Genomic DNA, 17496 nt, shown 5'->3' on the forward strand with positions numbered 1-17496 from the left:
TCAGTTCCTTTCCCTGTGTGATGTTTTCCTTACCTGTATATGGTCTCCCAGGAAGTTCTGGTACATAAAAAAACAGATGGTACGATACCTAGCATACTTGCTTTCCACCCTGAGGGCCTGTGTTCAGATCCTAGAGATGGAATACCTTTTTCAGTGGTACCCCCCCGTACTTGAGGTACTTCGTGGAGAGTACTGTAAGAGAAAATGCCATCTGTCTGACCTCTTGGCCCCTTTCGTTAAGAGTAGACTAATGCTAGCATTTGGGGCTCTCTCCACCCTTTCTCATCCAACCCTTATGGCGCAAATGACCTCAGCGGTAAGTCGCTTCCCCTAAATCTACAATGACTCTTGAGGGATCTAACTCGTAGTTTGTTTATTATATTTTCTTCCTTAGCATATTTGTAATAGACTAAGGCACAACCCCAAACCGGTTGACAACATTCCTCCTTTTTCTTTCATGGAACAGGCCAATTTTCACCGTAATTCTTTTTTGTTAATAACTTTTTTAACAATAGTATTCAATTTTACTGTGTGTGTTGTTTGGCTGTTGATCTCTAATAATCTTTACTTTCAAACCAATTTCACACATGACCATTATTTCATTAAGCAGTTAGACAATACATACTCAACAGCATCTGATAGTATTTGCATGAGCCAGCTTTTATCACATCCTGGCATCTCTCAGTACACAAGTCTTAGATAAAATAGTTTACATTTCTGCAGGAAGATAGCTTAGGGAGTAGAAAAGCCATCGTTTACACATTGGGCCATGAAGAAGTATGATGGGTTGCCTATGGTTAGGGTGGGGTAGTTCATTTAGTAGTATACTAAGCTACTGACCAGAGGATGAAGGTTCGATTCCTGGGGAATCCTTTAGGCACCCTCAGAGTCTTTCTGTGAAGGACATGATTCAATATAGTTAATTCTAGAACTTGTAATGAATGCTGTCTACCAAACCAAAGGAGAAAGTACTGTTCAAATGGTCATGATAAACATTAATGATACGGCGGCATTGTATACACTGAATTTTGGACAAGTGAAATAGTGAAATAAAACACATTCCTGATATTTGTAAATTTTAATAACTGCTAAAATAGGCAATGCAATTCATAAAGTTCAAGCTTCATGTTTTACTTTATTGGTCTTCAGAGAAGCTCTTGAAGCACAATAACATTTTAAATGCTGCACATTGCATGGTTATACAGTTATAAATGCATCAATGTTCAGCTGTACAAGGAAATATTTGTTCTTGTTGACAGAAATCATTATTTACAGTACTAGACAAGCAAGGAACTACAGGTAGCATTGAGACAAGACATAAAAGTAGTATGCATCATAGTACTTGAGATGCACTTCTTTGCTTTAGAATAGGTGAGCATTCAGATTAGGGGAAATTTACCTGAATCAACAAGAAAGAAAACGTTTCCCCACTATTGATAGTAAATTGCTTCCAAAATACTTTTGAAAAATTCTTCAATACCACAGAACTTTGGATATCAGTTCCTGTTTGCAAAATAGAATATATTTTAATTTTTTCTGGCCAATGCATGGAAATAAATAAGTACCTTTGTATTCATTTTACAATAAAATAGGCACTCAGTGAAATATTCATAACTATAAAACTTAATCAGATATAACATTTAAAATGGAAAATTACATTAGCCTAAAACAGTTATTTTGTCTAATTTGTACAAAAAGATCTGAACTCATGTAAATCTGTCATTAAAAGCATGTTCAATAGCTTTGTTATGGATAGAATAATAGACTTGAGTTATGAACATTGGATTATTACCTGCAAAATAGATGTTACTTTGTGCAAGATACAGAGAAAGTTCACCAAAACTGAAAATAAAAGTATATAAATAATAAATTTTAGCACATGTATTTACGTAGACTCACCAAGTTTGTATTAAAATACTTCTTCTCATCGAAGAGGCTACTTAGTGCCCTTAGATTAAATGTGAGACTCAATCTAAGCAACAAAATTCCAGTTTTAGTTTTGATGAACTCAAGACAACTACAGACTAATTTTGAAAGGAATTCCTTAATTACACATTAATAGGGGCTCATAATTAGATACAGAGAGCGAAAAGTTTTGTTAACAAAATTTAAATAATAAGAAACATGAATACTAACCACAGAAATTCCATATGTTCTAATGACTCTGAGCTCATTGGCGCCAGTACGTAAATGCCTTCCTTACCAGAATTTCAATTTTCTTAAGTAGCTAGCAAACTAATTACACTTTGTCATTGTAGTTAATTTGCAAGTGAATTGATTGGCGTCAAATTCTTGGAATGAAGCTTACATTAAGGGAAAATGCAATAGAAAACTATAAACATTATTGATAAAAAATAAATTAATTAAACATCATATTAGATTATTGTGGTGGTGGTACATAAATTAAAGCCAGCTACCAGGTTAGTCTGGTGAGTTATTCTCTGCCAACTAGTCCAAGAATACGTGAGTCTTATCTCAAGACTCATTGCTGCATTACTCAGGGCATTTGGCACCAGGAAAACCTTATAAGCTGAAATATACTTATCATGGTCTCAGTGGACATAACGCAATTAGTTGCACTTGGCGGACAAAATATCTATGACAAGTGCCTGCAGTTGGATATAATAACTGATATTATTAACCATATAATCAAATAAATGTGGACCAAGAAAATTATCTCCAGTTATAAATGCAGATAATGGAAAGTTACTTTAGACGATCAAACAATTAGTTTTCCTTACCCAGAAGGGTAACCATCTCATACTAGGTATTTTCTGTGTATGTCTACACTCCACTACATTTGATCTCCTTGTTCCTTCATTAATACCATCTTAGAAAAGTTATCATTAACACATGATTAACAATTAATTTGGTCATGCAAAAATAATGAGGCATTGTTGGACGACTTCCTTTCCCTCCAATGGAGAAGAAGAAAGGTTTTCACCAAAAACTCATCAACATCTCTTCAATTACCCAATCGAACACTATTGAGCAATGAGAGTAGAGTTGATTTTTGGAGGTTTAAATAACTAAAAGAGTTATTCCCTGTGGAAATTAGATGCATAATACCTAATTCAATACTATATCTCAGCATCAATTAATTAGGGGTGCCATCAAAACTGTTTCTAATGAACATTTCGCCATCACTTTTAAATAATATTGGGGAAAGGCATCATAAAACAAGAGTTAAAGTTAATTTATGCCATTTCCAAACAAACAACTGATCATTTGATTCCTGATCTAAGTGTACTACTAAATTTTCTAAAATAATTTATTATACCCATTATGCTGCTACCTTCCATAAATGAATGGCTCAATTGCTACTCTTTTCAATGCTCTGAAACAAGCATTTGCTCGAGATCTGATAGTAGCATATTTTCTGCTTTTAAAAAAACTTAATATTAATCAATAAAATACTTTTAAAGAGCTAAAACATTCAAATACAATACAAAGAACAACCAATTCCATAACACATGAATAAAAGGTCTAAAAATTCTTATAATACTGAAAACAACTAAGTCATTTTGTACAGCTCTGAAGTAATGGGATGATAAAATAACCAATTCCAGAATTGAAAATCACTTCATAATTGATAACGTTATACTTTGGCTCCCTGCCATTCTGTTAATTGAAATAAGATTTATACACCTTATTATTTTGTAGAAATAATGCACATGTCATTCATGACTATTAAATTAACAAAGGGAATAATAATTATTAAATAAAATACTTATTTTCATAAGTTAACAGTAGTTTCAAAGCTGCACCAGTTTAAGTTGAAAAGTAATGCATCAATCAATAAGTTAAAAATTACTTCAGATATGATTACGAAAAAAAGTCATATCACACAAGTTAGGAGCTAGAAAGTAACGGTTAATAACTGCCTACTATTGATGCCTTTGCTCACTGCTATAACTGCCAATGAGTAGACTAGAGATAACCTTGCATTATTAAATATCTTAAAAGGTGGACATCCATGCACACAATTCACATTGCAATTAAGGATTGAGTCCATTTTGGAATGATTTGCATCACATTTTCCATGGCTCTTACAAAGACACAGTCTTGTGCTGTTGCAAGCAAATAAAAGCCACAATCAAAAGAATGAATATTTAACCATTCCTGATTTCTTCCCAACACCAGTCTTCCTCATAATTATTAGTTTTATTATCTTTGGAAAAAAAGGCCCTACAACACTTCCCCCACACTAAGTAGCTTCTTGCCGAAGCTGGTCAGAACTGGCTGCCCTGCTCCGAAGGCTCACCACACAAGAATTGGAATGGCATTGCTGAAATAGGAACCATGATTTAATAAGACACTGATCAGTTACACCTTCATTCAGTTATACCTTCTCCTCTCCCAAGCTCCATCTACAAATGCATTTGTAAATGTTTTTTTCGCATGCTTGCAAAAATTCATCATGCATGTACTTTCAATATTTTCTTTAACCCACATCTTATAACTACCATGCTCAATTTTTTTTTAGTTTTCCAACCCTGGCACTAGGGATGCAATTTTCTCTAGTATTGAGAATTACAATTCTGAGAAATCACCTTACAAAAATATGCAAAATGTGCTACGAATGGCCTGCTTCCAATTTTTTCCATCTTTTTTAATTTTGCTTTAAAGAAAGAGATTATTCATTCAGCGATTGGCACTCGTAGAATTCATAGCACTACTTCTACTGAAATTTCAATCTAAATTTTAATATGGAATGAGAATGTAGTAAAAAGAGAGAGATTAACCCTAAAAAAATTGACTGGACCGGGATAAAACAAAAAACTGTTTTTCAGGAAAATGGGTAGACCCACATTCTATCCATGATTTCTAATTCAAAGGAAATTTTTAGGAATTACAGGAACCTTACCCATTACCACACACTGAATAATACATCAAAGAAAGATAATAAACAATTGAGGGGCAGACGCACAGTCAGTAGTTTATTGGAACCTGGAGGCAAAGGGGATTTTTGCAAACACAATAATAAGTTTGCTCTCTGTTCATATAGATTTACATTTGATATTCCCCTAAACGTGGTGCCTGATCCAACTGTTTCCTTTCCCCCTTTCTACTATGTCTTTATGTGCACTTGCTGCAGCCAATAAGGCTATCCATGAAATATTCAGCCCTTTAAACTGATATGTACATTTAAAAACATTACATTGCGGATCATGCTCCCACAGCTTATCAAGCTTTTCAAAATTAAAGCTAAGACCCTGATTTTATGCAACTATACCAATTTTCAGTAAGCAAATATGCCCATAATAGGTGCCAATAGCAACAGAGACTTCTTTTATACAAGAGTTTGTAACATTTATTCCAAATTTTATTTATCAGAAATAATTATTAAAAATATACGGCATCTACTTAAGTAACTGGAAGAAAACTTAAAAATGAAATTCTAATGATCAAATTAAGCGGGAAAACTGTAGAACCTAGACAAGTTATAGCTAGACTGCGCAGAAAGATTTAACCTGAATGTTGGTAAATTTCTTGTCCACACACAATATAGTGAAAGGACTGTAAAGTGCACCATTGATGGTCTATTAAAAAAGTAAATCAATTAAACAAGAGTGCTCAAATAGATATTCCCAATTACAAGGATATTCAAGTTCACTATAGCAATTTCATTTAAAATCTTAATTATTTTTCAGTTTTTGATATTCCACTGAAAATATTGCATGAGAGTAACTAATCTTTCACAATTCTCTTTTTTTATTCATGTTATTCAATCAAGAATTCAATCTCTCCTGAACATGCCTAATGAACTTTTTCTAAGCATGAATATATACTACTTAACTATTTTTGGGGAAAGATAAACAGCCTTTCAACAGTGACAAACAGAAGTTAAGTCTAAGGCTAAATATGGCGCTTATGCATGCCACTCATCACTGATTGTGAGATGGGCTAGCATGACATATATTCATGCCAATCGTAAATAATGAATTTATAAAACTATAGATATTTTCTGAGCTTCAATACAGCGAGGTGATTTCAGCCCTATTAACATTGACAGTACTACTGCATTGATTAAGTCAGGAGAGGAGTCAATTTGGCAACTTTTCCTAACTAAATAGTTCAGCAGTACAATTGTACAAACAATCACCCAGTCAATTGTACAATCTCTTGATAGCTATTTGGACCCACTCATAACTAATTCACAGTGGAAAATTTATTTGAATTCATAAACACAAAGCATTCAAACAAATTATTTGAGCTAAGTTTTACTAAACAATCATGTTTCACTACATAACTTCTATACATCTTAATCTTAAAAAGTATGTAGCTGGAGGAGTATTGGGTGCGAGCTAAACAAAATTCTGGCTTCATATTTTTAAATGTTATTATTATTCATCTTTCATTTGAGTACTTTTCATTGAATTTCATTAATAACTAATATATGAAACTAATTTGAACTTAAGGCTTGGGATGCATAACACAAATTTCCAAATTTAAGATTTAATAGTATGTAGTAATCTTTAAAAATTCAAAAGAATGTTCTTAAAGTAAATATCAGATTGTACATACCTACAGAAGACACTACATTCAGGCTAACCTTAAAATGGAACAAATTCAACAAGAGTAAGCATATTAAATCTAATCTCACTAACACACGGTATTTCAGCCACCATTTCCGGAGTTTCAATGTACATAGTACCATCATGGCGATATAATGAACCGTCCAAATTTTATTCCCATCAAGCAGCTGATTTCAATTGAGGTACTAATCAAATAACTAGTAAGCAGTACTAATGAAATAAATTTAAAGTATGCCTAGATGCAAATATCCCTGTGGATAGCCAGGGAAGACACTAAATTGTGGATGGGAGGATAGGCTGATATAATTACATTTTATGAGATTATCGATTCGGGATTTTTAGGGTAGATATTGAGAAAAGGAATTCATTGTCAAAAGTAGCTGCACTTAATGCAATTGGTGTAATATTATTTCATGAATACACAATTCTGATGCCCACCTTTGTTTAGAATTACAACAAAAATATTTTTCATTTCATTAAGTTACAATATTTATACTTGTACGATAAAAATCCGAATGCTCCCTTAATAGTCTAAAAACTATTTATTTATTTGAAAGTCATTGTACCATAACTGTAAGATACATGCTATTTTTTTCTTAAAAATGTTTGTTATGAGAGCTAATATATTTGTTGCAATACCCTGTACACATGCTAATTCAATCCCTTAACTGGGTAATCTGAATTAAGGCTTTCTCCCATAAACATCTAGCCATTTATGGAAAATACCCTACTGATGATAGCAAAAAATATGGCTAAAATATCTTGAAACTCTGTAAAAATATTAATCATACATAAGTTCAGTCAGTATTAATATTATTTTATTATACATGTGTCTAAATAATGTTGAAATGCCTAGATAAAGTTGAAGTCTCCTCATTCTCTCTTTTTTGCCTCTCTTTGGTGTTAACCTAAAATTAATCCTAAGACGATTCCCTTTTGCAAACAAATTAACTTCGAACAAATTATTTCCCAATTCAATAAACATACATCAAAAGTTTACCACAAAAATAAATTAAAAAGCTAAGAGACACCAAACATTTGACTTTTTTAACTCGATATATTAATCTATAACTTGTTATCGTACACATCTGGGAAGGAGAACTTGAAGACTGCATATTAGAGCCAGACAAATGATGGAATCCTAATTTATTCTGAAAAAACTGCAAAATAATATTCTTTCAAATACCATTTTTTATTAATAAAGCTGTCCTTATCTATTTAGCTTTTTATCCTAGCATATACATTGGCGTATCTGATGGAATAGTACAGCCACATCCCCAATATGACCGTTACATGAGGATTCATTTTTTGGTACACATTTGGCCAATTCCATATGCGTAATTAAATAAACAAGAATAGAGAAAAAATTAAATTGGCTACAGCACTACAAAGGTATCATAAAAAACTAGCAAAAAGAGTATATACATATATACTTTACTCAATAAAAATTTGAAATATCATGCAAAGATTTGTGATAAATAGCATCACCATATTTTGTGTTACAACATGCAGGTACCATTTTCAAAGTTTTAATTTCACACCACTAATGAATTTCAAACTTTTTATTACTAAATTAATAACAAGTAAAACAAGGACATTTGAACCATTGAATTTATTAAAATAATATAACACATATAGCACACTGATAATCAATTCAACTCTGCTACTAATGTGGACCTTATCAGTTTGGGAAATGTTTGGGCCATGACAAGGCTATCAGAAGCATACACCAATAATTTCAAATAATGAAATAAATGTTTAAATGTCTCATAATTAAACAATTTTCACAACTAGCATTATATTTAATGTGATATGCTGTAAAAGAAAAGTGTGCTTTTTATAAATATTCGATTATTTATTTTCAAATTTAAATCTGAAATGCTATTCAAATAACAGTAATTAGCAATATAAATGAGTTGGGAAATGAATTATCAATAACATTTCTGGATTACTCTACAGGAGGACAACTATATTTTCTTATAATTTCCTATAGGTCTAATAAGGTAAAATGTAAAGTAGAATCCCTGGCTCTTTTAATAAGAGGTATACATGTCTTTAAGATTGTAATGCAACAGTAATATTGGGTCAATCAGAAAACTTCATTATTGAGAAGTCAGTGCTATAAACATTCATCTCCGAAGACTAGTTTCTAATCTTTAGCTAAGACCATGGAGCTAAGATAAACACACAATGGCATCTATAATTACGTGTATTGGATTAAGTGAAAAAAAACAAAATGCAACTATATTACCCAAAAGTACATTTTAAGATAGTTTAGTAAAAGTAATTAAATAATACATACATGCAATTAGTTCCCTAAGTTAATCAGCATCCAATTCAAGTTAAGATCAGAAAATGAAAACAAACCAATTGTCAATCTGTACTCATAACTAGAAACCACATTCATAGAAATTAAACAGTGAATAATTTTTCACAATGGACATTACACAAGAGCTTTTAAGAACTAGGGAAATAACTTTAATAGGCTTTCATGAGGGTTACATAATAGCATAAAAAATGCACACGTGAGGGTGTAAAGCTTTTCATTGGGGCTCATAAAAACAGTTGATAAAACTGATTCAGACCATTAGTTTAACCATTTTCTGTGCATGCATTGTGAAAAGTGGTATAGGAAAAAGATTCAACAAAAAAATGTTGCAAAAACCAATAAATGACCAAATAAATTTTTAAAAAAACAGCCAAAAAATAACTCAAAGCAAACTCACCTGATCTTGATGCTGGCTACTAAGAACGGACATTGAACTTGCGCGCTTCATGCTGAAACAAGAAGAGAACTCCCACAGTAATGCAGCAAATAAGCACATTCCATTAAAAGGAGGGAGGGATTCTCCTTTATCTAGCATTAAATTAACATTAAATATTAATATAATTTACAAGAAAGTGAGGTTTTTTTATTTCTGGGAGACCATGCGGCAGACTACAGCTTCTCACAGCCATTTTACAGGCAGCCTAAAGAAGATGATGGTAGAGAGAAAGGTTAGTTGTTCTGCCAAATATAGCCATTTCCAACCAAACCCACCCAATACTAAAAAAATACCAAGTCATAGGTATAAACTACATGTCTGTGTGTCAAGGGAAAAGGATTATAAAGAGTAATATATGGAGTCACCTAATTTGTACGACAGAAATGTTCAGAATCCCAGCTGTAGCATCACAGAGCATTAAAACTATCCTTTCCAAAAAAAAAATTACCTGATAATTCATCAAAATTCATAAACATTTCCCAATGCCATTTTACACACTTACCCTCTTGAGTAGTAGCAGTAGATGCCAAGTTCAAGGACCAAATATGAACCAGGAATCTGTTTTAGTGACTGTTAAATCCATTCCCTTAGGTGGTTTAATCAAAAGATATAATACTTTACATTTGGAAATGGTCAAGAAAAATGAAAAAATACAAAATCAAAATGTAATCCAGGGCACTATTTAAGCACATCGGACAAGCAAGACTTAAAAAAAAAGTAATTTTTCATGCAATTATCAAGCCAATATTTAACCAGCCAAATGTTAACAATAAAATCTAATACATAGGAAAGTATGGTGCCACTTAAATGTGAAGGCATGTACTGAAAATTCAACTACTAGTACTTAAAACATTTGTACATTCATGCAATGATTATGTTGACATCAGAAAACTATGCAACAAGCTATCTGTTATTTCTGACATACTGCAAACTTCTAGCACCCAAAGTTCAAAGTAACCAACTTACCTTAGAATATCGCACATATTAAACCATTTCACTAAATGGCCTCTTTAAGCAGGGCTTCTACAAAATTTCTGAATGAATTTTGTGGAGAGCAGTGGTATGGCTCAGTGGTATTAATGAAGACAGCTGGTACAAATATATTTTTTTGTTTTTTTTAGTCACAATTACTACTAAGAGCTATTTTTTTTTTGAATTAGTTGAAACATAAATGCGTGCAAGTCTTTTCAAGGGAGCAAAACTTGAACCTGTCCCGACAATAATGATTCCAAAATAAAAATTAAAAAGTTTGCACTAAGAATGAATTCATGAAATCGCTAATGAACATGTTTGGAGATCCATCCAAATAGCGATTCCGGTTGAACATATATTTTCATTATCAAGCCTACTGAACCATTCCAAAACTTGGCCTAACCTCACTCTCCTTCCCTTCAACCTTTAAACGGGCCGAGGGCTAGGAGTGGCGCACCTACCTGTTATTAAAGCTCTCTATACTGTCATTGTTTCGCCCCTCTCCTCGGTTTGTCAACTTCTGCATCAGCTTGGCACTGCTCCGTCTAATTGAAGCTCGAAGTTTTGAGAAGGAAGCACTCCGTCTGAGTTTCCCGTACTAAGGAGGTAGGAGAAACAGCAAAGTCACCAGATATGCAACCCCTCCCTCCTAGAAACCCCCTCCACCCTCTCCCCCACCCCCAATGTCCCCCTTTTTTTCCCTTCTTGAAATGTTTTATACTATTATCTCTTGATTCTGCCTCCAAATTCCCCATAGCTAACATCCCTAATGCCCTGAATACTCCCATAGTCAATGCACAGAGAACCAACACAAAAATATGCACTATTATTCCTGAGCTGTTTACAGCCAGCACGTAAATAAATGTGGAGCAGTTTTTAAATGTTCAAATAATAATAATAATAAATTTCATAAGAGTTGACTGGAAAAAAAATCATTCATTGTGCAACAAATGGAATCTGCTTTAATTGCAGGCATTCATGTTTTATTACATGCAATTAGAAGTAGAGTGCAAAAGAAACATTCCACTTTTGAAGCTCAAGACTGGCATACCTTAAAAGTTTTTTTAAAGTAAAATTGCCATGGAATTAATGGGTTAGAGCATACCAAACATTCTCACAGCCTTGCCTAAAAACTCAAAAAAGCTAACACCAAGAACAAGGATGTACATGCAGTGAAAATTTAAATAATAATGATAGGTGATAACAAACTTGCACAATGAAGAATAACTACAGTGTCTTTCTAAAGGAAAGAATTGACCCATTTTAATGCTTTCAGCTCTGCTGGGATATAACTCTTTCTACAAGCATGTGAGACAAAAGTTTTGTTTAAAATTTCAAAATACTGTGACTACATATATGTGAAAATGACAATGTTTTAACTGAAAATTGGATAGCATGATGAAATACTTTATACATTTTGAAAATTAAAGCATCTCAATGATGATGCAAAGGTGATTGAAAAACATTAGAGAAATGTATCTATGTAAAATGAAAATAAACCAGGTTTGAAACATTTCATGGTGATCTTTTTGCCGCTTTTGAGGGAAGAGAAACAAAAAAAAATCTGGTCACAGAAAGACTTTGGAAGTAAATGAAAATAAAAATGGCTCATTACAGACCAAAACTGGCAATAAATATTTTATTACAACAAATTGTACAAAGAGTATTTTTAAACTGTACATTAAAGATCTAAATCCATATTTGCAGTGTCTTCAATTGATTCTATTTTTATCACTGCTCCCAAAGCGAAATAGGACATATTTCAGACATTTTAAAGGACTTTGTGAAAACTGTAAATAGGTCATTAACTAAATAATTATATACCAACTGTTAACTAGGAAAAGAATGAAGCCTATCATAATAGGGTACAGTCAAATGGTTCCTGTCTGATGACATCAGATATTTGGCAGGTTTGGTAAGATGAATTATTAAACAGGAGGGAGAAATTATGATGCGGAAAGAACAAGAATGTTGTGACTAAAGAGACAATATTTGAAGTCAACAAGTACGATAATATATGGGCAAACATAAAAAATACATAATACAAATGTGAAAACATTTTTAAAATTTGAACCGCTTGATAAAATACGTAAAAAATATTTGTAATTGGGACAAGTTGATTTTGTGCAAACTGTCAATACTACTACTCTTCACAGAAGCCAAACAGTACTTCATGTTTGCATGAAGAAAATAAAATGATTCCACTTTTTCATTCCTTTCTCATGACTGCAGCCCAAGTACGTGGAAAATTTTGTTTTTTAGACCACTCTGGCGTTGATCCGTTCCTGACTGCTCCGTGGTTCTCTGAACATAACCTATGGAGGCTGAGGGCTGTAGAAACAAGAAACGAATGAATGAATTCATCAGGTCGACTGTGGGAAAGGCTGTCTCTAGCAGTTGGTAAAAACCCCTCAAATTTTAAAACCTGCCTCAATCCTAGGAGTGATTGTGAAACTTTTGAGAGCAATGGAATGATTAATGTTAGGAAATTCCAAATCCCAAATGAAACTTAATGCAAGATACATGGGAAACAGGAATTTATTATACTACTGACAGCAATACTAAAAAAAATTGGCTAAATGACTTATCTACACTGCAGCCAGCTTAAATATATATATGTAACACAAAATAACATTATAATACCGGAATATTACTAGCATGAACTGATGATGATGGGAACTGGGGTTTCAAGGGACATTTTAATGTTATTTTTACATGGTGTTGTCCGCAGATAAACTAGCATCTTAAATCAATATCAACTTTAACTAATGCCAAAAATATCCACAGCTTATTATAAAAAAATTAATAGCTGTGTACTGATAACGCAAAATAACTACTGGCATAATGAAATTTTAAGTTTTAGTTAACCATATGGGATTAAAATATATAAGGTTCATTAAAATACCATGTATGAATAACATTGGAAGAAATGACTAATTTGCTTTAACTTTTAATGTTTACAATTTAAAAACAGTCACAATCAATAATTCTACCTTGAGATAGCATTTACATGGGGAACTCTCAATTTATATCATAGATGAATTCACACAATGCAAGGCATTAATCAGCCAACATTTTTGGAGACTTTATACCAAATTATTCACAACCTTGTTTCTGATAATTTAGCAACTTAACTCCATAAAAATTCTAATTCTTTAACTATGGATACCACAAAAACAGGCATATGTTTTTAAAATGGTGCAAATTCTGTCTAAATTCACAAGGTGTCATTCAGGAGTACATAGTGTGTACTTCTTACCCATAAAAATGAATTGGGAAAGGAAATGAGACAAATTGGCAACTTATAAAACAAGATACTGAACTATTACATATGAAACTTTCAAACAACAATGAATATTGTGGCAAGTTACCTTTTCAAGGATGAAAAATTATGGAGTTATGAATGGAATTAAAGATGGAGACATCAATTATAACATAACTTTGAACACGTATCTATGATTAAACAGATCTCAAAAGACTTTTGGTGCACAGACCTATGCTTGTGGACAGTGATTAAACGAAGTTAAAATGGCAATTTTTCATTTTAAACTAACATTTTATAGGAATTTGACCATCAGCTTGAAACAAAGAGCAAAAATTGAGAATTCCCAATACTTGTATTTGCAGCTTTCATATTGCTTTCACAAAAATATGGTACTTCAATAATAAAAATGCTTAATATAATCATGCAAAAATAATGATATTTTAATTATCAGAGAACCATTTTCTTTCAAAAATGACTAATAGAATGGATAATGAGCCAAATTTTCCATGCATATGTTTTGTAAAAAATTGAGTAAACAGTTGATACATAGGGTAGTGCAGAGAAATAATCCTTAAACACCAACTACACAAGCAAAAGTAAAATGGGGAGAGACTACAGTAAAGAAAAATGTTTCAATAGCCATGCAGCAATGTATAAATAATATTTTGTACTACACATAACCTCATCCTTATCAATTATTTTTTGAACAACTAGCTTTGAATTTTAAGTTGCACGCCAAGGAAGCTTTCCAGTTACCATTTACTCAGGGCAATGTGGTCTAGTGAATCTTCTACATTGTGGACAGTATTTTCAGTTGTGAAGTGATTTTTTCCTGCTTATCGGCTGTCATATACATATATGTATTCCTCCTTCCCATCCTTTCTCTAATATGTATGCTATATGTGGCTTCTGCTGTTGTTGGAAAAGAGCAAGGACAGAAAGGAAAATAAGATGGCAGAATGTGTAGCACGATTCATTCATGATGATTCTCATGTTAATGTGAGAGAATTTACAGCCATTACATGTTCCACAAACGGTAAAACTTGAAAGCTACCCCAGGTTCAAAGAAAGAGTCTTATCAATTAGTTAAAGGAATGGCAACCAATTATTAATGTAAAATGTGAGTGTACCTAATATCAAGAAATGATGAAAATTAAAATGTCTTCTAAAAAATGATACGCCTGAGTAATGACCATTTGGAAACAATATAAAATCAATACTTATTTACAGTGGCTACCCTTAAATGATATACATTAACTTTACATTGAGCCAGGGTCATAACTTAAACACACCACTTTTAAGTCCTAAAATATCTCATATCTGATGGAGCTACATACTGTGATCGATTTTTCATACAATTCATGCCAGTAAAAAAATGTATGTACTGCTTCCAGTTCCATATTCCTAACCTATTGTAATATACCAACTCCAGATGCAAATTTTTGTCATTGTATTACATATCTGCAATACTGCATTGATGATTGGTGCCATCAGCATTGCTGCAGCAAGCAAGTATGACACAGAATTTGATTACGTCTAATTGATAATGGCTAGGCCGTATCAATGCTTTGAAATCATTATTCTAATACATTCTGAAACCTTGCTCTCTTTGGAGGCTGGCTGTGTCTCTGTCACTCTCCTCAACAATAATTTTTTTAATAAAGTCATTTTCAATAAGGTCAATACACTCCTTATAACTATATTCAACAAATCATTGACTAATTCCAAGAAACTGGGGGAGATGCCTTGACAGTAACTTTATAAATCAAGTCATCCACTAAAGGCGCATTAGAATGCAATAATTTCAGAGTGTAAAAATCATTTGAAAGTCGTCCCTTTAAAGTATTACATGATGTTATGAGTTTGGAAAACACTTTCTACATAACAATCACAACATTTTTATGCTATTTTCTCATTTGGCTACTCATTCTTTCCTTCACATTGATGCACCACAAAATACTTTTCTTTTCCTCATTCTGCCTTGCTTACCTATTTTCCTCACTTCCATCACATGTACCGTCATCAACAACTTACACCTCCTTTTTATTTCATTAACCCAGTTAAATTTACCCAACAACATTCTCCCTTCATTCAGAAAAATGAATGTTTGGGTAATGGGCATGAGGAATAATAAATTGTCAGCAAATAACTTCATCAAGCCATTAAAATTCTACCACACCACAGAATTCAATCGGTTGTCTTTGTGGAGAGGGCAGGTGAATTAGGTTTTCCCACTGCCTACAGTTATACTGCTAGCTATTGACACAAAATCTACTGGTCTGAGCACTACACTGTCAGGGCAAGGTAACTTAAAATCAAGGACTAGTGACATATGTATATTTCATTTTCAGGGATATTCATTAAAACTGGATTCCTTTCAATGCCTTATATGTACACGTCTCCATCCCTTAGGAATTGATAATTTATGACATGGAATTTGACTATTAAGAAATTAAATCTGATATTCTTAAATCCTTAAAAGAGTTTCATCATGAGATTCATCACCCATTTTATTAATGACAGCTTGCAAAAAAATTCATCAGTTAAATGCTACATCCTGATAGAAATGGTGAAAAATATCTACTGTGAAATGAATAAAATTTCCATTACGATACTGCAATAGTGAAAATAAATATCATTTACACATTGTAAAACTGCATTATACAGAGAATAAATAAGTTTTTTTTAATGTGTAGGTAAGAATGACAGCCTAATAAAACTACTGAAATATGCTAAAAAAATACAAGTACAACTAATTTCCTGACTGAATTACCTGGGTATTTTGGACCAGTACTATTTGAACATTACAAGTGATATAGTGGTGGGCGTAGTAAGTTATGGACAAGTCATTTCAGGTAGCACACTAGTCTGAATATTGCATGTGTTGAAATTTCTTCCGTTGAGCAGACTACCTCATAAGAGACAACTTAGTAATAATTTGTTTCAGCTTTAAATGTGAAGAACCAGTTTTATCGATGGAAGTTCATAAATGGAAGCTAAACAAAATGGTCACTGGTGATATTGATTAGGATGCGAGGGTCACTTTGGCTTCATTAAGATCACAAGGCACTTTTCCCGATGAAAATCAATTTCTATCCATGTCATTTGCTTGTTTTAACACAAGGGTCATAACAATAATTATATTAGGTCTATTTATGGATATGATTGAGAATACGGCATGATTGCCCATTACTTATTTAAAGCTGCTCTGTCTTACCCTGTTAAAATTTTACACAAGAGTCTAAACCGATTTGGAAAGAAAAATTGTGATGGGTGGTGAATCTATAAATAAATAAAACATACTTTAAGTGGCGTCTCATTACCCAAAACTGGGAAACCGAAACCAAGATAATTTTATTTTATTCATTTGAATCCCTTAATAAATAAGCTTGAAACTTTGATAATTCTGACATTATCAATTGAAATATAAGAAAAACTAATACTTTTGGCATGCTAAACATGGGATGCAAAATAATCACATAGCATATTTGCAATTTGAATGCAAATGAGGATAAAAATTATCTTCCTTTTCCTAAGAGCTAGAATAAAATACATACTACTACAAAGTCCTACATAAGGTGATGTGTAAATGGGCACATCCAAACAAACTATTTTTTCCATAGCTTCTTGCCAGAGAAATGAGTTGGACATGTTTAATTTCAATGAGTTTTTATGACCAAAATATATCTATTAATCAAAAGTCGATATATCATATTTTCCCACAGACAAGAAATGATTAAGGCACAAATGAGTGCACAATAATGCTGACTACTATAAGCATTTTACTCACTAAAAGCTACAAAAAAGCAATCTAATAATTTAAAATGTCTGAGAATGAGAAAAATACAAAGGCATTTCCTAACACATTAATGAGTTCATGTTCTCTTACACTTGTCACCTTAAACAATCAAGTAAAAGTATAATTCCACTTTCTTTGATGGCATAGCATAATTAA

At 32.5% G+C, this 17496-nt stretch overlaps 1 protein-coding gene across 9 annotated transcripts in view; it reads right to left on the reverse strand.

Annotated features, from left to right (window-relative positions):
* Window positions 1-1063: 1063 nt before the first annotated feature.
* Window positions 1064-17496, reverse strand: part of Klc (kinesin light chain) — a 120600-nt gene continuing 104167 nt past the window's right edge. For 6 of the 9 annotated variants that reach the window (XM_071585751.1, XM_071585749.1, XM_071585750.1 and 3 more), the window contains 3 exons: window positions 10738-10874; window positions 9266-9317; window positions 1064-4288 (listed from right to left, as the gene is read on the reverse strand). In XM_071585751.1, coding sequence (XP_071441852.1) covers window positions 4208-4288; window positions 9266-9317; window positions 10738-10874 — 270 coding nt within the window. In that variant the 3' untranslated portion in view covers window positions 1064-4207. Of the gene's footprint in view, window positions 4289-9265; window positions 9318-10737; window positions 10875-11884; window positions 12608-17496 lie in introns of those variants that run through there. The other 3 variants (XM_071585753.1, XM_071585755.1, XM_071585754.1) reach the window with 3 other exon arrangements.

The sequence above is a fragment of the Hetaerina americana genome, unplaced genomic scaffold (genome assembly GCF_022747635.1).
Source record: "Hetaerina americana unplaced genomic scaffold, ioHetAmer1.1.p SCAF_2, whole genome shotgun sequence".
Taxonomy (NCBI): Eukaryota; Metazoa; Arthropoda; class Insecta; order Odonata; family Calopterygidae; genus Hetaerina; species Hetaerina americana.